The sequence below is a fragment of the Suricata suricatta genome, chromosome 8 (assembly GCF_006229205.1).
Source record: "Suricata suricatta isolate VVHF042 chromosome 8, meerkat_22Aug2017_6uvM2_HiC, whole genome shotgun sequence".
Classification (NCBI taxonomy): domain Eukaryota; kingdom Metazoa; phylum Chordata; class Mammalia; order Carnivora; family Herpestidae; genus Suricata; species Suricata suricatta.
Genome location: NC_043707.1, coordinates 14,231,376 through 14,255,390, shown reverse-complemented (window position 1 = coordinate 14,255,390; position 24,015 = coordinate 14,231,376). Strand labels below are relative to the sequence as shown.

The window sequence follows — 24,015 nt, the reverse complement described above, 5'->3', positions numbered from 1 at the left end:
ATAAATGTGTCAGCAGATACACCAGGGCCAATGAACTACACAATCAGGCAGAATCATTAATTGTGTAATCCAAGCTGAACGTCCTGGAATTGTGCAGTATACAACCTGTGCAGCTGTACACAGTGGCCCTCAATAAAAGATTCATTATCATGGCCTTTCATAGGAAGTGATATGAAAATGGAACAGATGGAAAAAGAGTAGGGTAAGACCCTGAAGACAGGCCTCTGAAAAACCCTAATTATCCATAAAGGACTTTTACATAGGAAATTCTGGGGGAAACAAAGTAAAATCACTGGACCTGACCTGGATGACTATTTTTAGAGCCTTCACTTTCTGGTCTGAGGCCCAGGCGTCCTTCAGAGACTGGTTGAGCTCCTCTATGCGGTTCACATAATCCTGTTGAGTCAAGTTCAACAGTTCCTTTTGGGATCCCTGTGGGCAGAAAGTAGGAAGGTGTAAGCAAAAAAGGAAAAACATTACTTGGCCACCAACCCCATGAACAATAATACTGAGTACTGGCTGAGCTTTGGTCTCTAAGTTTTCCTCATACCCCCCAGGACTGATAGTTTTGTCTTTTGACTGAAGAGGTTTTCTGACTTTTCCACAAAGATGGACAGAACACAGGCACCCCGACGGGCCTTGGAGCAAGTCAGACCTAAGTCAACGCCCTACTCACCCACTAACTGGCTCCTCCCAGAGCCTCATCTATACCAGGGACAACAGGATCCACCACCTTATTCAACAAATACTCACTGGAACCTACTGTGGACCAGGCATGGGCCACCATGTGCTTGAGATACAAAGGGAGCATCAAGACTTTATTTCTGTGCTAACGGAGCTTGCTGTGCAGAGGAGGAGATGGGTATTAATAAAAACGGAGGTAAAGGCTCTGGAGGAAACACTCTGATGCAGACCTATAGCACAGCTCACTGAATCTGAGGTGCTGATTGGAAGAAGCACAATTCTTTGTGTGCCACTAATGAAGAAATAAATGCCAATCACAGACATACATCAATTAAGAAACATAGCTCAACTTTAAGGATATTCAAATGCGGGGGAAAGGCTTTCTCTGGGAATGGAAGAAATACAGTAACAAAGGAACGGCCTCTAGATGGGGGGTCGGAACGGTTTCTGGGAGGAAGTGACGCGTAAGACAAACACTCTGTAGTGTGCAGGTGTTCTTGGACGAGGCAGAAACTGGAGGGCAGCGGCTTTACCCAGACCAGGGAGAGTGCCTTCAGGACAGAGAGCAGACCCCATCAAAAAGCCGTGACAGGGGCACTGGGTGGCTCAGGCAGTTGAGTGTCTAACTCTTGATTTTTTTGATTCAGGTCATGATCCCAGAGTCGTGGGATTGAGCCCCGCGCTGGGCTCTGTGCCAACAGGGTGGAGCCTGCTTGGGCTTCTATTCGTCCCTCTCTCTGTGCTCCTCCCCAACCCATGCACCTGCTCCTTCGCTCTCTCCCAAAATAACTAAACATTGAAAAAAAAAATACTATGGTATTTAAAAAAAGAAAAAAAAAAAGCCCTGGCAGAACGAAGATCATCCCAAGGATAAAATAAAAATGAACATAAAGACTTAGCACAGCCTTTGACACGTGGTACCAGGTCCTTAATCCTCAGCTATCGTTAAGATGCTATTTACAAAGTTCACAGGAGCGAGGGTCATGCTAGCACATAAGACCAGGAACCAAAACCTCTTTTCTATCAATCTTCCTTGGAGTCCAAAGCGAAGAACTCTTTACTAAAGAAATACATGCAGGGGCACCTGGGGGCTCAGCCAGTTGAGTGTCCAGCTTCAGCTCAGGTCATGATCTCATGGTTTGTGGGGTCGAGCCCCGCATCAGGCTCTGTGCTGACAGCTAGCTCAGAGCCTGGAGCCTGCTTCGGATTCTGTGTCTCCCTCTCTCTCTGACCTTCCCCTGCTTGCACAGTCTCTCTCAAAAATTTAAAAAAAAAATTTTTTTTTAAAGAAATACATGAAGAAGTTTCATGATATTTGGACCAATCCCAACTGGTCACTTGAACTGCAAGACAAGGTCCTCATCCCTCTGCAGGAGGAGGAGCCCCATGACGCATTTGGGCGAATGGGCCATGAGCACGGTGGCACATGCCCCTCTAAGCTGAGACAGTGAAAAGCGACCCTTTTTCAGCTCTGCTGTGATGGCTGCGTCCCAAGACGTGGTGTGTCTGTCACCTTCACTGGAGGAGTGAGAGGAAGAAATAAACTTGTGTTACGTTAAGCAATGGAGCTATGGGGGTTCACTTGTCACCGCAGCATAACTTAGCCTTGCCCTAACAAACATGTTTGCCCTGGAAGCCACGGGGCAGCCATCTGCTGCGATGAGCAGGGAGAAGCAAGAAAATCCATCTGCAGCGGGGAAAGAATAAGAGAACCAGAGAGTCCGTGACAAGAGGCTGCACACAAGAGAGAGAGGCAGAGGGCAGTCGGGAGGCGTCTGGGTGATTCTTCAGCTCTTGGTTCCAGGCTGCTGTGCCCTCGAGTTCAGGGTAGTGCCCCCGTATCCTTCAATGGAGTCCCCGTTTGCAACGTAAGCGAGCTCAAGTGGCATTCGGATTGAAGAGCTTTGGTTAAAATGCTCAGCAATTCCATTCGTACGTGCCAAGGTTGGCTGAGGATATGCAGACCCAGGCTCCCGGGCACCCTAATTCAAGACGTGTCCTTTCTGAACTGAGAAGTAAAGATGGTGGACTCACAGATTTTGCTGGGCACCCAGCACTCTGCTCTCAGAGCTGGAAGGACCCTGAGCCAAGGGCCAAGATGCAGGACACAGCGATGTAACTGCCATCACATGGCCCTTTGTGGATTTCAAAGCATCACCACTTGGTCCGCACACCTACGTTCTTTATCCTCATGTTATAGTCAGGGAAACGGACGTAGGGAAGGGGAACGCCCATGGCACTCTACTAACAAGCAGCTGAACTACGGCCTCTAGACTCGGGTGAAGCTGGTGGGGACGGGCGGAGGGCGTACCACGTGCTGGCTGTTGGTCCAAGCACTTGATATGCGTTAACTTACGACCCTGAGAGGCAGGTACTATGCAGCATCCCCTTTCAACAGATAAGGAAACTGAGGCACAGAGCTGTTAAGCACCTTGCCCCAAATCACAGACTTGCCAAATGGTAGAGCTGAGATTCAAACTAAGCCTGGTCTGGCTCCAGAGTCTGTCTTACTCATGAAGTTATGCTGCCTCCTAAACACTATTCCAGAGGATGCAAGCCCACTGCCTCTGGGGGCCAGGCCACTAGTGTTTGTGAGCAATCAAGACGGCGAGGACTGTGTAACTGGATGGCGCATGCCCCGGTTAAATGCAGGAAGGCGGACGCAATTATTAGGTGGAATTTTTTAAAAATCTGATTTTTTTTTAATCTGATTTTTATGTGAAATTTACCCATTTTTAAGAGTTGGCAAATGAGTCATGTTTTTTTTTTTTTACAATTTTTTTATGTTTTTTAATTTATTTTTGAGAGACAGAGAGAGATAGCATGAGCAAGGGAGGGTCAGAGAGAGAGGGAGACACAGAATCTGAAGCAGGCTCCAGGCTCTGAGCTGTCAGCACAAGGCCTGATACGGGGTTCGAACCCACGAACCGTGAGATCATGAGCTGAAGCCGGACGCTCAACCGACTGAGCCACCCAGGCGCCCCTGAGTCATGTTTTTTAAAAGTGTATTTTTTGAAAGACCCTGGGGGCCCCAGCAAGCCAGCAGAGCAGCCGTGTGCAGCCCCCGCACAAGGTATGACCCTGATCCCACACGAGGCAGCTTCCCTGGGAGATGGCTCTGCTGGCCTTTACGATCCTGTCCTCACATGATCCGGGTTTGCTTGGGCATCACAGTGAGAAGATGCCTTCAGAAAACCAGCCCAAGGCGGCTCCTGTGAGCGCGGCCCACCGCACGGCTGGCACGTTTCCCTGGATCAGCTGGTGCCTCGGGAGGGCCGGGCACAATGCGCGGCTTGGGAATTAGTCAAAGAGCAACCACTGCGACGCACCTCACTTGGCAGAAGGAGTGCAAGCCCCACCCTCCCTGCGCTCAGCCAAGGACTTGCTCACCTCCTCAAAGTCATCCAGCTCCTCTAGCCGGGTCCGGACCTTCTCCGACATGGCAGACGTGGCCGTCCCTTTCCCTGAACAGAATGGATTCAGGTCACACAGGCGGTTTTCTGAGACACCAAGACCCCCCCACCCCCTCAGGAAGGCATCTTTCATTCTACGCTTTGTCCTGAATAAAGAGGCCAGGGAACAATTTCATTACAGGCAACTCTGAGATTTTGAATACAACATCCTTATATAACCAAAGTTCCACTGGAAACATTTTTGCTTAAAAGCTGCTCCCACCCCCCCCACCCCCCGAGCTCGGCGGGCCAGCCTCCGTGGCTCCACTCCGCTCGATATGACAAACTTTTCCCCCCGCATCGCTCACTTGCTAAAGAAAGGCAGTCCAGAAAAGGACGCCAAAAATCCATCACATAATTGTTTCCCACCAACAAAAGGCCCTCTCAGGCTGGCGCTCGGTGCAGGACCGTCGCACTCAGATACAACAGACACGTCACTGTCCGCCCAGCACGAGGGCTTCAAAGCCCTCTCTTCAAGCAAACAGGGCCGGCCACACTCCCTCCCATCACCTGTCAGGGATGAAGGGACACCCCTCCCCCCGCCCCCGGCAGCGGGCCAGCTGGCTCTCCAGGGCCTCTCATCTCAGAACCTGGTCCCCATCTGAAAGGGGCTTCTGTTGCACGAGGGCCCCCTGCTCCCACCCACCAAGCTCACTCTCGGGAATGAGAGTTCATTCTTTTACGGCACCAGCTTCTTAGATCTGGTGTGAACTTGCAGACGTGTCTGGGACCCACTGAGCAAGGCACAGTTACTGAATCACTGAACAACCACCACTTAAGTTTCCCGATACTATGGTAGTTTTGTTTGTTTTTTACCTCATTTCCACTCTTCCTCTTATTGTGAAATATGTACCGAAAGCGCACATATGTATGTTTTAACAGACCATCATAAACCTTGGTAACCACCACCTGGCTCATACACTGTCTCCACCAAGATCTCCAGTTCAGGAGTTTTACCCATGGTGTCGCACAGAACTGTTTATTCCTTTCCACTGTGTAAATACAGTACAGGGTCCTTCTTGGTCTGCTGATGGACGTCTGGGTTCTTTCCTACTTGGGGCTGCTGTGAACACCTGCGTCTCCTGGTCTGGACACGCACACATTTCTTCCGGGCAGCGCGTCTCAAACTTCTACAGGAATCACCTCCAGATGAGTTAACATGCACGTGCTCATTTTCAGCAGGCCTGGCAGGGCCTGGGACTTCGCCTTACTACTGACTCACAGGTGATGTCAGGGCAGCCGGCCCCGAACCTCACTTTAAGAAAATATGAGGGCACCTGGGTGTCTCAGTTATAAGCCTCTGACTTCAGCTCAGGGCATGATCTCACAGTTCAGGAGTTCGAGCCCCGCGTCGGGCTCTGTGCTGACAGCTTGGAGCCTGGAGCCTACTTCAGATCCTGTGTCTCCCTCTCTTTCTGCCCCTCCCCAACCCACATTCTGTCTGTCTGGGTCTCTCAAAAAAACAACAACAACAAAAAAAAAGATTTGGGTAGAGTTGGAAAAACAGTTTTGTAAAGGGCCAGATATAAATATTTTAGGTTTATGGGGCACCTGGGTGGCTCAGTCGGTTAAGCATCAGACTCTGGATATCCGCTCAGGGCATGAGTGTGTTCCAATAAAACTTTATTTCCAAACTTGAATAGGGGGCCAGATCTGCCCTGCAGGACGTAGTTGGTTAATTCTGATCTGGAGTGTAGCCTAGTAGTAGAACTGCTGGGTCAATGAATTGGCCCAATTTCGATTTTAAAAGATAACGTCAAAGCGCTTTATACACTGGTTTTATCACTTTACACTCCCGCCGGCAGCACGAGCATTCCTGTTGCTCCACATTCTCACCAGCAAGTGATGTCATCCATCTTTCTCATCACTCCAAACCGATGGCTACGCACCAGTAGGATTTACTTTTCCATGGTTTGGGGTCAAAGTTAGGGCCCTCACAAGGTGCTCCCACTCTCCAGGTCATGCAGCCGCTGCCCCCACCCGCCGAGGGCAGGGAGAATTGTGCTGCCATACTTGGGACATGCACGTCAACCATGGCTCTGCTCACCCGCACCTGGAGGCACCTGAGCTGTGTCGGTCACCTCAGAATCGCCCAAGCGCTTCAGAAAAACCCAGTTCCTGGATCCCGTTCCTCAAGACAAATGCAACAAGTGGAGTGGGCCCAGCGGCCTGTCTTTCTCTAGAAGCTGCCCAGGTGACCGTGCAGCACAGCCAGTTTGAGCCCGCTGGGTGAGAGCTGCTGACCGTGTGTCCGTGAAGATGACACTGAGCACTGCTCAAGGACCAGTGGCAGGAAGACTGTGGCTCCCATTCCCAGCCTGTCTGGCTTCTCGCAGGGGTAAGACTGACAGCAAAGCCAAGGATCGCTAAAGAGGAGAAGTTTAACCATTCCACAGCTGCGGGGAGGGGACTCAGAGTGGACACAAGTGCTCTGTCGAAAATCAAACGGTGAACGCATGTTTTACTTTTTAGCTTCTTTGGTCTCTTTTCCTCTTTTCATTACATGAATATGTTATTTCGATTCTGCTAAGTCTGTACACAATCTAGGAAGTAACAGCTCAATGGAATTTAACACCAGACCGGATACGACCAACTTCTTTCCTTTGTAAAATCATACTAAGGGTAATAGAAGAATTCTCCATCAAGAGTAACAACAAAAAAACTCACCTTTTTCAGATCCCATAAACAGATTCTGCGGAGGCAAACAACAATTTTAGTGTTTTTAAAAACTTCACAGTTTCTGTGACAAAAAAAAAAAACAAAGCTTGTAAGACAATTAAGACAATTATTCAAGTAACACTAAGGCAACATGACCCATTATTTTCCAACAAAGCTATTTACTTACCCAAATGAAAAACAAGCATTTCATCAAAGGAGGTAAACACAGCTCAGTAGAAACTACTGAAGATCTAAATTTCTACTCTGTTCAGGATACGCAAAGCGAGCCAACAAAGAGCAAACTTTTGAGGGCAACAGCGTAGGGAGGTAGCGTTAGGCTCAGTCTAAATCAGGGCTTCACAACCTGGGTACTGTTGACATTAGGCGCAGGGAAACGCGGCTGCGTGGGGACGGTCCTGCGCACTGGAGGACGTTAGCAGTGTCCCTGCTCTCGGCCCATGAGATGCCAATAACTAATGCCTCCACAATATGACAACCAAAAATGCCTCCAGACGGTGCCACGTGTCCGCTGGAGGAAAACGACTCCTGGCTGGAAAAACCACTGTTCTCAATTAACTCAGTGTATTCAGAAAATCAGAACCAAACTGCTGGTCCAGGAACTCTGCCCGCACGCTGCTCACCCAGGGAGAGAGGTGAGCGGGGAGGAGTCCCATCAGCACACAGCCCTCCTGGTTGCCCCCCGAGTTCACCCCCTCCTCCCCACTCACAGCCCCGACTTCTGATGGGCACACTTGTCACATTTCCCAGGGTCCCCTCCACCTGCGTATGGCCTGTGACGACCCTCAAGACAAACGTGGCTGGGTGTGTGGAGGGGACGCTGAGAGCGGTCCTCCTATGAGCAAGGGTACATCCCACTTTCCCTTTTCCTCCTCCAGCAACTTGGACATGAGGTGACCCTGAACTCAGCAGGGCAGCAGGACAAGAGCCAGACCCCTGATGACCTTGGAGCTGCCACACCAGCCCTGAACTACCCTCCTCTGAACTTCCATTCGGTGCCAAGAGAGGAAGTCCCTGTGGCATACGTCATCACGTCATCAGTGACGGCTTCAGTCAGAGGCTCCCAGATCCCGTCCTCAGTAACCCAGGCGTCCCGTGCTCTCCGCGGTTGGCTCGGCGCAGAGCTTTCCATCACTTGGGTGACCTGCCCCACACACAGTAGGCCTCATCTCCCCCACGTGCCCAGGCCCAAGCCAAGGGCGTCGCCCAGTGGCCCCGCAGTGAGCTTGCAGCCGTGGAAGAAAACCGGAGCCACGGCAAGAAGTAAACCTTCGGGGCAGCAGGCTCCTCACTTCCCAACTCAAACCTGCCCAGAGCCGGGGCTCCGCGGGTCCGACTCTCTGAACTCTGCCAGATCCCGGCTTCTTAGCACAGGTTTTTGAGAAACCAATCAGTATATTTGCTCCCAACTAACATGGACACGAGGAGGGACACTTGCAGAGCCCAGGGGTTGGGGCAACATTTGCTGTGATGTTGTGACTTATAAGAAATATACATATTGGATCTGGATCCTGTTCCTGGCACAGCAGCTCCTCCTACCCTTAGAATTCCCTAAGTGCTCAGAGTGCTAAAGGAGACTTTGTTAGGTGAATCCAGCGAATTCTGGACCCACCTAAGGATGGAGACCGGTTTCCAGGGGAAGCCTGGAAACATATGATTGACCTCCGGGGAGAGGAGAGGGGACTGGATGTTGAATCAATCACCAACGGCCAAAGATTTACTCAATCACATCTATTTTATATGAGAACCTCCCAAGACTGGGTTCTGGGAGTCTCCTGACTGGTGAAGCAGACCGCACCCACACGCCATCGGCAGGACCCCAAGCCCCATGGGGACAGAAGGCCTTCTGCTTGGACCCTCGCCCTCTGTCTGGCTTCAAGTGGGTGTCGATTTGCAGCCTTCACTATCCTTGCACTCTCGTGAGTAAACGGGTTTCCTGAGTTCTGCGAGCCGCTTAGCAAATTAACTGAACCCGCAGAGGGCTCATGGGAGTCTGACACACAGCCAGACGGTCGGAAGCACAGGTGACGACACTGACTCACGATGGGCATGCGAGGTGGCAGAGGAGGTGGAGCGACTAAGGCCTAACCTGTGGGAACGGACACAAGCTCCGGGGATCTGTGAGTCTAAACTGAGTTGAGGACACCCTGCCGGCATCACAGGATTGTTTGATGTGGCGGGGGGTTGGGGGAGGCGATCCCATACACGCGATTGGGGACAGGATCAGAACAACAAAAAGAAGTCCCTGCCAGACCTGAAGCAGGCCGGGGGGAGGAGGGTGCCGGTACTCACGATGGAGAGCTTTTCTGTGGTCGTGTACCGGGTGAGGATTTCTCCGCGTTTGCTGGCCCAGGGCTCAAAGTCGGACCCTACGACGGAGTTCTCGTCCCGGTCTCGTCTCTTCCTGGAGCTGTCCTGTGCACGGAAAGGCAGGACAAGGTCTCAGCAACAGCATCCTTTTCATCTTTCAAAACAAAGTACAGGGGCACCTGGGTGGCTCAGGTGGTTAAGCATCCAACTCTGGCTCAGGTCATGATCTCACGATTCACAAGTTTGAGCCTCGCGTTGGTCTCTGTGCTGACAGTTCAGAGGCTGGACTTGCTTCGGATTCTGTGTCTCCCTCTCTCTCTCTCTCTGCCTCTCCCCCTGTCCCCCTCTCTCAAAGACAAATAAAACGCTAAAAAAATTTTTACAAAGTATAGGGGCACCTGGGTAGCTCAGTCGGTTAAACATCTGACTCTTCATCTCAGCTCAGGTCATGGTCTCATGGTTTGGGAGTTCAAGCCCCGCATCAGGCTCAGCACAGAGCCTGCTTCAGATTCTGTGTGTGTGTGTCTCTCTCTCTCTCTGCCCTTCCCCTGCTTGCCCTCCGTTAACGTTAAACGTTAAAAAAAATTTTTTTAAACTAAAAGGTGAAGAGCCACCAGCGCCAGTCCCACATGACACAGACCCCCGGCAGGGTGGGTTACCGTGGCTGCAGGGTCAGCCGTGGCAGCGAACATGGAGAGGGGGTCGGTCCCATCCAGCACGCTGCTCAGCGGGTCCACCACAGAGCTGGAGGAGGAGGAGGACGTGGAGGAAGTGCTGCCTTTCCGGCTCACTTTCTTGGTCTTCGACTCCGTGACCTGTGGGGAAAACCTGAGCAGGTAACGTGGAACTTCCCACGACCTTCCCCAGACACACGCTCATATGCGTTCTCCCTCATTCCCTTAGTTGAGGTGACCACTGCTTGCACAGCAGGAACAAACTGAGAGGCCTTAGGATCCCAGCTACGGAGGAAGGCAAGGCGGGAAGCGGGGGGCGGGGAAGGCGCAGGGCCACTAGGTCTTAGAAGGTGGGACAGACTGCATGCCCATAGGGCCCTCTTACCCAAAGCGGGTCCCCGGGCCAGCAGCGTCCGCCTGGGAGCTCATCAAAAACATGGACTCTTGAGCGCCACCTTGGACCTATGATATCGGAACCTGCAACTTAACAAGATCTCCTTCCTTTCCGAAGAGCTTCTGAACGCCATGTCCCAGTGAGCACTGAGGGGCAGGGGCGGGGGCTGGGGTGTGAAGCCATGTTTCTGTTCCACTGGCCCCAACTCTTCCTAACTTCGGGTGACTGAGGAGGGGTGAACCCCTGAGCCAAGAGGATCCAACCAGTCTCTGCTGAAAACACAGCACCAAATCCAGAAGGGCTGGTTGGGCTGTGCTCTCCTCCTCAAACGAGGAGGCTCGGAAAACCCAGGGGCCGAGGCAAGTGATGGACATTTGAGCACATCCACAGGGAGGCAGAGAAAACGGTCTTCAGAGAGGACCAGACGTGCCAGAATGAAGGGAAGGGCGGGATAAAGGAGACCTGCCTGGCCTTTGTCCCTGGTTCTGAGAAAGGAGCAACCAGTCCTTGGAGTGTCTGTCACTCACGTGCCCGAGTCACCCCTGAGTCGAAGCTAACAAGACCAGTGTGGGGGCTGGTCACAAGAAAGACCACCCGTGCGACACAGCCAGGGGCTGTCAGCCTGACCTCAGGGGAGGGAGGCTGGAGATGGGGTCCAGTCATGTGGCCAAGGAATCACTGCGTCCCACTGTGTAATGAAACCCCGGCACAAAGCGTGGGCACACCGAGGCTCCGTGGACTTCCTGGCCAGCAGCCCCACGACGTGCCCGGAGGGGATGCACCACTTCCACCGGCCAAGGGCTCGGAGCTCGGCCTTCAGGATGGTCCCCAGCCTCCCCCTACATCTCTCAGCTGGCTGCTCCTCATTTGTATCCTTCATATAAAACTCTAAGTACAGTGACACTCTGAGTTCTCTGAGCTCCTCTGGCACATTATCAAGCCTGAGGGGAGGTCTGGATTTGCAGCCAGTTGATTAGAAGTGCAGGTGACCTGGGGTCCCTACAAATATGCAGCGGGTTTCTGAAGTAAGGGCTTTCTTATTGAAGACCTTGCCCTAAGCCTGCAGGGTCTGACACCAACCCCAGATGCCTTGGCAAAGGGCTTCCTATTGGTGCACAATTGTCATTGTCTGCCTGGCACCGACCCTCCTTCTCCCAGGCTTGGCAGTCCACGTTTTCTGTGGGAAGGCAGCCCTTCCCGACTGCCAGCTCCTACAGGCCTGGTTGGGGGACCAGGGGGGTTTCTGCTACCAGCTCCGGGGGTGGGCACTACCCCCACCCAGTCAGTCAGCATGTTCCCTTCCCTAGGCACCAGACTGGGTCAGGGAGGGACACATCACCGGAGAAGCCCATCCCCCTGCTCTTGTGTCACAAAAGCTGCAGGATGCAAGCCTGGAGCCGCCGCGGCTGGTCTGCTTCCACAGAGCAGGTTCCTGAGACAGGATCGGATCCGACCCGTCGGCAACTCAGCCACGCACAAGCCCACAGGCCTGGGGGGCAGGTACTCCAGCTGTGCCCCCTGCTTCACATAATGGCCTCTGGGCATTCTCAGGCACGCATCGGTCAGCCTCACCATGATGATGGCCCACACGACTTCTCTCACCTGCTGGTGACCCAGTGCTACCCCAGCAGAGAGGGGCCATCGAGACCACTGGCCTGCTCTTCCTTCTGCTTGTGAAGTAACTCACGCAGACGAAGACAGTTTGCAACAGCATCGTCAGGACATGCAGATTTAAGGGGTTTTGCTCACACCTCCACATCAGGAACAGAAGCATCCCCCACTCGTGACAACCTCGCAAATATGAGAAAGGGCACAACGGACCTGACAGTGGGTGAGGTCAATGTCACAAAAAACAGGGCCCAGGAACAAAGTAGCCGATAAAAATGTGCAGAAGCAGCTCGGCCTGCAAGTGGGACAGACCCAGGAACCAGCTTGTCATTTCATGGAACAGGAGGAACGGTTAAGGCCCCATGACCAAACTTACAGTGATGGGCTTCAGCGGGTGATAGTCCCCGAACTCCAAGGGCACAGCCTCCAGCCGACAGGACGCAAACTCTGCCTTGTAGTTCCGCCCCCGGGAGTGCCTGGCGGACAGATCCCAGACGGCGGTCAGTTGAGGGGGATACAGAACACACTCGAACCACTGGCTCAGACTTTCTCGGGGCTACGACACCTCACAAAGGAACAGTGTTTCTACTGAGCCCAAGAAACGCTGCAGAGAATCTTAACACTCAGATCGAAGGTACGAGGAGCCACCTAGGCATCAAGGACCCGTGAGGCCAGGCTGGAACCGAGGGCCCTCAGCAAAGTGAAGCCAACTTCCCTCCCCGGCGCCCCCCAGCCAGCGCCCGAAGGAGTAGCAGCTGGAGAGAAGGCATGCAGGGGAGGGAGAAATCTGGCCCTGCTCTCCCCGCCAAGTTCACCAACGCCAGAGTGAGAAGGTGAGCAGGACATAGACAAAGAGCACCCTGTCTTCACGGGCCTTGGGAAGGGATTGTGAGATGGACAAGGGGAGAGAGTGTCCACACTGAAGCACGAGAGGAAAACACATGGGAAGAACAGCCACGTGTGGAAGGTGTCAAGGGGCACGTGGGGAAGGTCTCAGGATGGGCAGAGAAAAAGAAAAGGAAAGGGCAGAAGCGTCTTTGAAGGGATGGCAACTAAAATTCTTCAGAACTAGGGGCGCCCAGGTGGCTCAGTCAGTTGAGCTTCTGGCTTGGTTTAGATGCAGGTCATGATCTCTCAGTTTGTGAGTTCGAGCACCACATCAGGCTCTGCACTGACAATGTGGTCTGGTTGGGATTCTCTCTCTCCCTCTCTCTCTGCACCTCCCTTGCTTGCACACGTGCTTTCTCTCTCTCTCTCTCTCAAAGTAAATAAACTTTAAAGAAAAATATTTTTAAAAACTAAAATAGAATTTTTCCAAACTATAGACCTCAAGCTATAGATTCAAGAAACACGCATGCCCCAAGCAGAACACATACAAAAACAGAACAAAAAGTGTACTTCAGGCCTTCAAGGGGCGACAATTTTATTACTGTCTCCGCAGAGAGCCAGCAGACAAATGGATCATACCAGTAAAGTGCTGAAGACATTAACAGAAATCCTGCACCTAGTGAAAGTGTCCTTCAGTCATGAAGGCAAGAGTTTCCCGTCAAAGAAAAACCAAGAACAGCATGTATAGCAAAACTACATTTTAAAAACAAAAAAAGCTATGTGCAGAAACAAAATGACCACAGTTGAAAACAAAAACTACGCATACAATATGTGCATATGTATACACGCACACTCTGTACACACAGCTGTATACATGCACAGTGTGCACATGCACTGTGTACATATGCACATGGTGTGTACACATGGCTGTACGTATGCACACAGCTGTATATATGTATACAGTGTGCACATCTGTATATAAGCACATGCTGTGTAAACACGTCTGTATACAGGCACACACTGTGTACACACAGCTGTATATATGCACACGCTGTGTATGCACATCTGTATATACGCACACGCTGTGTGCACACGTCTGTATATATGCAGACACTGTGTACGTACCTCTGTATATATGTACATGCTGTATACAAAGATCTGTATAGATGCACATGCTGTGTGTACACATCTGTATACATGCACATGTCTGTATATATGCATACGCTGTGTGCGCACATCTGTATATGCACATGCTGTGCACACATGTATATATACACACATTTGCATACATGCACACACTGTGTGCACACATCTGTATATATGCACGTGCCACATACACGTCTGTATCTATGTACACATGTCTGTATGTATGCTCACAAGCTGCGTGCGCACACTGTATACATGCATACACTGTGTGCAAATGTCTGTATGCACATGCTGTGTACACATGTCTATGCACAGACATCTGTATATACACACACGCTATGTACGGATGTCTGTATATATGCACACACTGTGTACGCATGTCTGCATATACACATACGCTGTGAGTGCATGTCTGTAAATATGCACATGCTGTATACCCACATCTGTAAGTATACACATGCTGTGTACGCACATCTGTAAGTATGCACATATGGCTATATGCACACGCTGTGTACACACGTCTGTAAATATGCACGCATGGCTATGTATGCCCATACTGTGTGCATACGTCTATATATATGCACACACTTTACACGTCTGTTTGTATGCACACATAGCTGTATATATGCACAAACTGCATGCACACATATGTATATATGCACATGCTGTGTATGCACATCTGTATATATGCACACATTGTGTGCGCACGTCTGTATGCACTGTGTACACATGTATGCATATATACATGCTATGTACACACATACCTATATATGTACACGCTGTGTACAGACATATGTATATATGCACATGCTGTGTGTGCACATCTATATATATGCACACATGCCCATATATATGTACACGCCCCTATATATGCACGCATGTCTGTATATATGCACATCATGCATGCATGTCTGTATATATGCACAGTCTGGACAGACACCTGTGTATATGCACACACTGTGCATGCACATCTATATGCACACGCTGTGCACGCATGTCTATATATATGCACATGCTGTGTAAAAACATCTGTATATATGCACACGCTGTGTATGGACATCTGTATATATGCACACACTGTGTACAGATGTCTGTACATGTGCACACTGTGTAGACATGTAAATATGCACAGGCTTCGTGCACAGTTTGTATATATGCACACGCTGTGTATAGATGTATGTATATATACACATGTATACACACGGCTGTATACGTGCACACACTGTATGCATGTCTGTATATATGCATACGCTGTGTACAGACGTATGTACATATACACATGCTGTGTACACACATCTCTATATATGCACACGCTGTACAGATGTCTGGATATATGTACATGCTGTGTGCGCAGTCTATACATACATACATGCTGTGTAGACAACTGTATATATGCATATGCTGTGTACACACATCTATGCACACGCAGTGCACACACATTTGTATATATGCACAAGCTGTGTACAGACGTCTATATATGCACATGTTGTATATACACATATGCATGTACACATGCTATGCACACACTTATGTATATATGTACACTGTGTATACACACATATTGAAAAGTAACAAAAGGTAAAGGTATGGGTAAAACTAGATTAGTGAGCACAAAATTGGTGACTTATGGTATTTAAAATAGGTGTAGGGGGCCCCTAGGTGGCTCAGTCAGTAAAGCATTTGAGTCTAATTCTTGATTTCTGCTCAGGTTATGCTCCCCAAGTTGTGGGACTGAGCCCTGCTGAGCCTGTTTAAGATTCGCTCTCTCTCCCTCTGCCCCCTCCCCTGCTCTCTAAAATAAATAAAATAAAACACATGTAGAATTAAAGCAGGTCAAGCAGCACAGAAGAGGTGCTACGGTCTGAATGTTTGTCCCCACCCCCTACCCCCACCAAATTCATAGGCTGAAATCTTCACCCCGCCTTCGGGAGGTGATGAGGTCTCAAGGGAGGAGCCTCCTGATAACTGGGCCCCCAGAGAGCGCCTGCCACGCAAAGACACCCGCGAATACACGGCGTGCAGGCACCGGGTGACAAGCAGGAGGCGTCTCACCGGGCTGGCCAGACGGCCAGCCTCCAGGAGGAACAAGTATTTTTGCTTCTAAGTTGCCTCATCTGCGGTTTTTATTTTTATGGCAGCCCGAATGGACTAAGACTCGGGCTGAGAAGTGGGGGTGCTGCTGTAACGCACACCTGAAAATGAGGAAGTGAGTCTGAAACCAGAACGGGCACCGGCTGGAAGAGTTTTGCAAGACTGGCTAGAAAAACCACCGCCCCAGGGACCGTCCGGAGCGCTGAGGGCTCGCAGAGAGCAGAGACCCAGAGCAAGCCTGGGCCCGCCTGGGGAGCTCACGGCGGCTCCCAGCAGAAGCTGGCAGAAGCGCAGACGGTCAAGGCCAGACGAGCAAGGCCTCAGCCGGAAACGAGGACCGTGTCCCGGGACACGGAAAGGCGATCCCCGTCAGGGCCCAGCGTGGCTGGACTGTGCTCACGCCTGGCATTTGCAGACCGCAGAACTCGTAAGAGAAGAAACGGGGTATTTGATGAGGACATTTCTGAGCAAAGAGTCGCAGGAGCAGCTTGGCTGCTCTCCTGTTACTCACAGCAAACACCGACAGCGGAGAAATGGCTGCAAATCGACCGGTCATCAACGGTGAAACAATTTAAAAACTTGGAGAACTGGGGCGCCAGGGTGGCTCAGTCGGCTGAGCATCTGACTTCAGATCAGGTCATGATCTCACGGGTGGTGGATCGGAGGCCTGCTTAGGGCTCCATGCCGGCGGCTCAGAGCCTGGAGCCTGCTTTGGATTCCTGTCTCCCTCTCTCTCTGCCCCTCCCCCACTCTCATGCTGTCTCTTTTTCTCTCTCTCTCAAAAATAAACATTAAAAAAAAAAAGCCTTAAAAACCAGGGAGAATTCCGTCTCAAAGAGCACAAAGCTGGTCCCCTTGTTCGTCGGCCTGGACGTCCCCTGAATTCACCCCCGCTGCCCCCCTCACAGCTGTGCGTCTTCACTAGAACCCCAGGCACCCCAAATCCAGTGCGCCATGCCATCAGCCTCATCGATGAGCCCGCCCACCCAGAAACCTACTCAGTACGAGAGAACGAGATCCCGGGTCCTTTCACTTCTATCCCTTTCTAAATAAACGTGGCTTTGAGAACAGGAAAGGAGAAAGGCCAGTCAACAATACAGGCTAATCTCTACCTTTAATTTTTTATGTATTTATTTTACAGAGCCCCTGCTTTAATCTGGGGAGGGGGGCAAAGAGACCATCCCAAGCAGGGTCGACCCTCAGCACAGAACCCAAAACGGGGCTTTATCCCACAATTCCCTTTAATTTTTTTTTTAAGTTTAATATTTTTGAGAGACAGGGAGGGAACACGCATGAGCAGGGGAGGAAGAAGGGGGAGCAAGAAAGCGAGTGAGAATACCAAGCAGGCTCCTCCCTGTCAGCACAGAGCCTGATGCAGGGCTTGAACTCACAAACTGACATCATGACCTGAGGCAAAAACAAGACTTGGACACTTAACCAACTCAGTCCTCCCCAGGCATCCCCCCCAAATGCCTTCCATGTGCTGCCAGCCAATCCCGATTTATAAAATAAACAAAGACCCCCAAGAACAAGGACATTGGAATAACAGCCATCTGTAGCCATAACAGAGTTTAAAAATCAAATTACACTTTTTCTCTTTTCACATCATTCTTAAGTTTATCAATAGAATTCTGAAAGGTTAATCAGTGGATTGAGTGGAAATGTAACCAGACCTGAAATTCAGTTGCAAACGTCTTTCATCCTTGTAATAATCATTAATACGTCATCCACAGCTGAGCAAAGACCGTTCCCCTAGAGTAGGGGACCGGAGACGCAGGATCAGGTCGGTTCTGGTTTACGATGGACTCGCTGTAAGCAGGACCCAGGCGAAGCCCTCTCCCTGCACCCCTCGTTTAACCAACCGCCTAACACAGGTGCTATCACTACACCCTTTTTTCAGACAGAGAGGCTGAAGCTTAGGGTTGAGGGGACAGCAGTACGTGACCGGGACACAAGAAAAACCAAGGCCACCTCTCAGATGCAGGAAGGAGCTCTGCAGGCCACCCATGGGTCATTGTGAGACCCTTAAGCAATTGTCTACTTTCGCCTTTAATTAAAAAAATTTTTTTTGTTTATTTATTTTTCAGAGAGAGACAGAAAGCAAGCAGGGAAAGACAAAGAGAGAGAGACACAGAATCCGAAGCAGGCTGCAGGCTCTGAGCCATCAGCACAGAACCCGATGCGGGGCTTGAACCCACGAACTGTGAGATCATGACCAGAGCTGAAGTCGGATGCTTAACCAACTGAGCGACCCAGATGCCCCAGCAATTGCCTACTTTTCTTTTTTTTCTTTTCAAGAACCAAGCTTTGAAATTGTTTTTAATGTTTATTTATTTTGAGGAGGGAGGAGGGGCAGGGGCATGGGGTGGGGAATCTCAAGCACACTCCACATTCAGTGCAGAGCCCAACACGGGGCTCGATCCCACAACTACAAGATCATGACCTGAGCAGAAGCCAAGAGTCCAATGCCTATCCAACTGAGCCACCCAGGCACCCCAAAATATTTATTTTTTTAAGTTTGAAGGGAGGGAATTCTTTGGGGGGAAAAAATAAGTACTGCTTCTGGAAAAATTAAAAAAAGAAAAAGGAAATATTTACCGCTTTTGAAATTCCACATCAAACAGTTATATTTTTATCTATCACTTCTTCCATTATTCCCTCAAATTTGCTCTCTGGCTCCTTAGCGGTTTCCCAGATGTTGGAGATACTGAAGTACAGTCTTCAAAACACCTAGGTCTTTGCTAAGGCCAACAGCGTCTCCTAGCGGGCATTTCCTTAAAATCCCTACCTTGCTTCCCCCGCCCAGAACACAGCGGCTGGTAAAAATCCCCCATCATCCCAGCTCCCAAAGGCTCCTTTGCATCCTTGTCCGCTGGCACAGAAAACAAGACCAACACTTCCCACCTCCACGCCTGGCCTGGTCGCCAGCTACTCGAAATGCAATCCACAGATCACTGCAGGGGCATCACCAGGGGTAGCAAAATCCCGGGGTGATTTACACCCACGTTAAAGGTTGACAGCTCCCGGGTTTTAAATTACTTACATCTGATCACACGGATACACAGAAATTCCATTACCAGTTACCAAGTTAATCTCTTCATACCAGAAATACCAAAATCCACCAAATCCTTTTTGTCGGCTATTTTCATTCTCAAGTGATTTTTAAGGGACTCATGACATCATCTGGCTACAGGGTTTTTTCTGCCACAATCACAATATACTCTCCTCTTCCCTGCACCCCCACAAAAAAAAGTCTTGAAGTGACGTAGAAATTCTCAACTCAGAGGCTGGCATTTTTAAGGGCACTCTTACCACAGGGATTAGACAGAAAAGTGACCTGTGTGGACCGGACATCACATGCGGTAGCCCTGGACAAAATCCATCATGGATGCTATCACGTGTGGGGGGAAAGAGGCATTCTGGGGAGGCCCACAACCACGCGCTGGGGTTTGGGGAGCCCTGCAGTCCAGAACCCACAGCCCAGGGCGCGGAAGGGATGTCCAGCAGCCGGGAATGGTTGGGACCACAGCCTCCGGGCTCCAAACCTCAGTGCCCCTCAGACGCTGTACGGCCTTAGGGACACTAACTGCTTCACCTGTCTGCCTCCGTGTCCCCACCTGAAAAGTGGGATTGTGTTGAGGATTATATGGGACGCAGCACATTCAACACTTAACGCCGTGCCCAGCGCACACACCCAAGTCTCTATAAACGTCAAATTGAGCGGCAGAAACACATCTCTCCTCTGCAGACCTTCTCTGCTTCCTCATTCATCTCACAGACTACACTGAGCCCCTCATTTCTGCCAACCTCCAGGCCAGGCCCAACCAGGATTGAAACTCCGTTCTTTAAATGTGAAGAACAACAGATCTCGGGAAACGTTAGTGTGAACGGGTGCTGCCCCGGGAATGTCGAGAGCACGGCCAGATCAGGAACTCCGGAGACCCTACTTGTTAAAAGGCGTGTGGCACCTGTTTGTGATTTAAAGTGAAACTATCACTGGTAAAAATGTTCCGGGACACAGATTAAAATAGCACCTTCCTGGATTTTCGGATTAGAAAATTCCAGACAATTGAGGCCAGATGTTTCTCATTGTTCTTGGTGTTTAAACCTTAATGAGTCCCTAAAAGGTGCTTTGAATGACTAGATCCAAGGAAACTCAGTGGCATTCAATCCCGATTTAGTCTATCAAGTCTTTGGAAAGTGACACCTGTGTGGCACGATGGGCTAAGTGTCCGACATCAGCTCAGGTCATGATCCCCCTGCTCAAGGGTTCGAGCCCCACGTCAGGCTCTGTGCTGACAGCTCAGAGCCTGGCGCCTGCTTTGGATTCTGTGTCTCCCTCTTTCTCTGCCCCTCCCCTGCTCACACTGTCTCTCTCTCTGTCTCTCTCTCTCTCAAAAACAAAACACCATTAAAAAAAAAAAAAAACAACTCTGGAAGGAAGCTGCTTAAGTGCTAGTGTCTAAAGAGTCCAGGGCTGTTTATTCTTTCATTTGCTGGCTCATCCAAGGGAAACCACAATATTTGGGAAGAAGGATGGGAAACCAATCTCCGTACCACCTCACACCTGTGGCTAAAATAAACGACTCAGGCAGCAACAGATGTTGGCGGTGGAACCCTTTTGCACTGCTGGTGGGAATGCAAACTGGTGCAGCCGCTGGAAAAAAGTGTGGAGGTTCCTCAAAAAAATTAAGAATATAACTTCCCTGCAACAGAGCAGTTGCACTACCAGATATTTATCCAAAGGATACAAAAATGCTAATTCGAAGGGGCACATGCACCCCAATGTTTATAGCAGCGCTATCAACCAGAGCCAAATGATGGAAGAGCCCACATGCCCATCGACTGATGAATGGATAAAGACCGTGTGTGTGTGTGTGTGTGTGTGTGTGTGTGTGTGTGTGTGTGTGTGTATAATGGACTATTACTCAGCGATCAAAAACAATGTAATCTTGCCCTTTACAACATGGATCAAACTAGAATGTATTTTGCCAAACGAAACAAGTCAGAGAAAGACAAATATCGTATGATTTCACTCATACGTGGAATGTAAGAAAACAAATGAACATAGGAGAAGGAAAGCAAAAATTAGATAAAAATAGAAAGGGAGGTAAACCAGAAAAGACTTTTAAATACAGAGAACTGCGGGTTGATAGAGGGGTGTTGGGCTGAATGGGTGATGGGCATTAAGAAGGGCACTTGTTGGGTTCACCAAATTCTACTCCTGAAACCATGACTACACTATAAACTAGTTAGCTTGCATTTAAATAAAATTAAAAAAAAAAAACCCTCTTCCTTTCTGAGATGCGGGGTACAGCTCCCATCTCCAAATAATCCCACTATGACCATCACAGTTGATTTCTTCCTGCACACACAGCACCGCTGAACCCTCAGCGCCAGCCACTCCCGTCACAAAAGCCCTGACAGGCCAGTCGCCCAGGCCACACGCTGTTCCCGCCACTTATGAGCTCCTAGTCACCCTCTAAAACCCAATTTAAGAGTCTGGGTCTGCCCTTCCTAAGTCTTCCCCAAGTGCCAGGTGAGATGACACCTCCTGACCCTTCTATTCGGTGTGTCGGCTCCACCAGACTAACTCCTTAAGGCCCAGGAATCTGTCCGCAGGCTGGGCATCCCCAGCAGCCAGCGCAAGGCCCTGCACACAGTAGGACGAATGGCAGTCACTTCACAGACAAGACATCAAGGGTCCTCCAAGTGGGCGAGCAGCACAGGACATAGCCAGGTGTCCCCTATGATCCAACCGCAGAGCGAGTCCACCATTCTCTGCATGCAGCTCCCCCAGAACCTGGGGAACAGGACGCTGGGAATTTGAGTTTTCTTTAGGAAGAGAATGTAGAGCCTGAAAGGTGCGGGGAAAGGGTAGGCCGGGAAGGAACCCCCGGCGGGCCCCAGGGACCTCCTCTGGACCGGGGTAGCGGCCGGGGATTCCGTGGTCAAACAGCCGGGGACGAAATGGGAGACTCCACCAGCACCCCACCAAGAGAGCAATTCCCGGTCACTCACACAAGTTCACACTCGCAGAGACAGCAAACACACCCCCTCTCCCAAACCCACCCACCGCTTCTTCCTTACCAGGGAAAGACAGCCATCTTCCCAGTCACATGAGCACTTACACTGCGACCGCCAGCCCTTTTCTCCCTCCCAGACCCCGCCCCGCCCCGCCCTGCCGCCATGATTGTAAGGGGCAGATAGTCCGTCGCTGAGCCTCGGGAGCGCCATGACTGTGAGGGGCGGACGGACTTCCGCTGAGCCGTTCGTCGGCGCCATAATTATGAGGGGCAAGCACTTTCACTAGCCGTCGGTCGGCGTCATGATTGTGAGAGGCAAATGCACGTCCGTTGCGCTGTCCACTGACGCCATGATTGTCAGGGTTAGACGCTCTCACTCAAAGCCCAGGTTACACCGTCCACTGGTGGCGCTACAGTTATGGGAACGGGCACTGGCATCGGAGAGCCGACGTTGTGCCGTTCGTGGGCACCGTGATCGTAACGGGGAAGCACACTTCCGCTGAATGGCCCGCGAAGCCATGATAGTGAAGGTTAGGCTCACACCCCTGCACCCCTCCCCCGCCACTACGGCAGTCCGTCACGCCACGACTGTGAGGGTAGGTCACTTCCGGAGCGCTTCCCTAGCTGCCATGATTGTGAGGGGCAGGTATACTTCCTGGGCACTGTCCCCGTGGCCGTAATTGTGCCGCTGACTTGTGCCACCATGATTGTTGAGGGCAAAGGTCTGACACTGTCCGCCGGCACTTAGTTGTGGGAGTGGGCTCCAGTGTCGAAAAGCCGATGCTGTGCTGGTTGCTGGCACGGCTATACTTAGACGCCATGATTGTGAGGGGCGAACGTACTTCCGGGACACTTTCCGTGGCGCCATGATTACGACGGGTGAGAGGGCTGGCTTTCGCTGAGTGCCTCTGCGGCGCCATGATTGTGAGGGGCACGCGCCCTTCCGGGTGGGCCCCTGCGGCGTCATGATCGTAAGCGGCGGACGGACTTCCACTGCGTCATGCGCGGGGCCATGATTGTGAGGGGCAAGGCGCCTGTGTCTTCCGCCAGTGCCATGATTGTGAAGGGCAGCCGTGGGCTGTGGAAGGCGTGTCCGCAGCGCCAACGTACCAGTGTGTTTGAGGAGTAGCAGGCTGCCTAGCCCACCAACGCGTTGTGGGAGCGAAGAAGAATCCGGAGCCAGGTGGAGCGAGGACGCTCACCGTGGCTGGGGGTGGGGAAAGGGCCCGTGGGGTTCGCGCGGTTTCACAGCGAATTCGCTGTTTGGCTGGGTAAACCCGGTTCTTAACACGCCGACGCTTTCCCCTCTCCGGATCTCTAAGGGTTGCCCTGGATCTAAGTAAACCGCCTTCAGCTGGAGCTGTAAGATTTAATGGATGGAGGCAGAGATGAGAGGGAAGAGACCAAGTTATGGAGCCAAGAAGGCCTTTATTGGGATCTGCAATTCCCGGGCGAGGTTCCGTGACTCCGGGACCGAGGAGTCAGGGAAGTCGCGCCTGGTACAGGAGGGGCGAGGTATTTTATGGGTGAAAGACTTCCGGTCCCAAGGCGACTCTTACAGGAGCTAAATCACATGAGGACGTTGGGACTAGCTTCTCACCCAACTTGGCAAAGCTGTGCGTTTCTCTACATGTAAACACCCATTTCAACCCCAGAATTTGTGTTGTAGGGTTACAAAAAAATGTCTGTGTATTTCCAAGCAGCTACCGTATACTGAACGCCTGCTGCTTTGCCAGACTCCCTGTGGGCACCTCACGTGCTCCTCACCGCAAAGCTGAGGTCACTACCGCGGCCACCTGTTCGGGAGCCACAGCAGGTGCACTGCCAGAGGCCAGGAAGTGCGAGTTAATCTACGTGATAAGGCAGATGTGTTTAATCTCGAAGCAGCATCTCATCCCCATTTTCCTCGCAAGAGTCGGGCCTGACAGCACATAAACCACATTCCCAGGAAACAGCCGAATAATATTCTCCGGGCCCTCTGACGGCACGTGGCGTTTCCCACGCTGGGGCCTGGGGGCTTCACCTGGGAAACGAGGCTAGTTCAGACTCAGGAGTGGTGGGAAGATTCTGAAGTGCGCGGCACGCGGTCAGCACGCCCCTGGAGCTGAACTTCAGGCAGGCAAGGG

General features: G+C 51.1%; 1 protein-coding gene across 3 annotated transcripts in view; it reads right to left on the bottom strand.

Annotated features, from left to right (window-relative positions):
- Positions 1 to 22,008, bottom strand: part of VPS35L (VPS35 endosomal protein sorting factor like) — a 115,968-nt gene extending 93,960 nt beyond the window's left edge. For all 3 annotated transcript variants that reach the window (XM_029948651.1, XM_029948652.1, XM_029948653.1), the window contains exons 1-7: positions 21,954 to 22,008; positions 12,175 to 12,274; positions 9,782 to 9,937; positions 9,105 to 9,227; positions 6,804 to 6,828; positions 4,075 to 4,148; positions 304 to 432 (exon numbers count right to left, since the gene is read on the bottom strand). In XM_029948651.1, the coding sequence (XP_029804511.1) occupies positions 304 to 432; positions 4,075 to 4,148; positions 6,804 to 6,828; positions 9,105 to 9,227; positions 9,782 to 9,937; positions 12,175 to 12,274; positions 21,954 to 21,970 (624 nt within the window). In that variant the 5' untranslated portion in view covers positions 21,971 to 22,008. The remainder of the gene's footprint in view (positions 1 to 303; positions 433 to 4,074; positions 4,149 to 6,803; positions 6,829 to 9,104; positions 9,228 to 9,781; positions 9,938 to 12,174; positions 12,275 to 21,953) is intronic.
- Between the last annotated feature and the right edge of the window lie 2,007 nt (positions 22,009 to 24,015).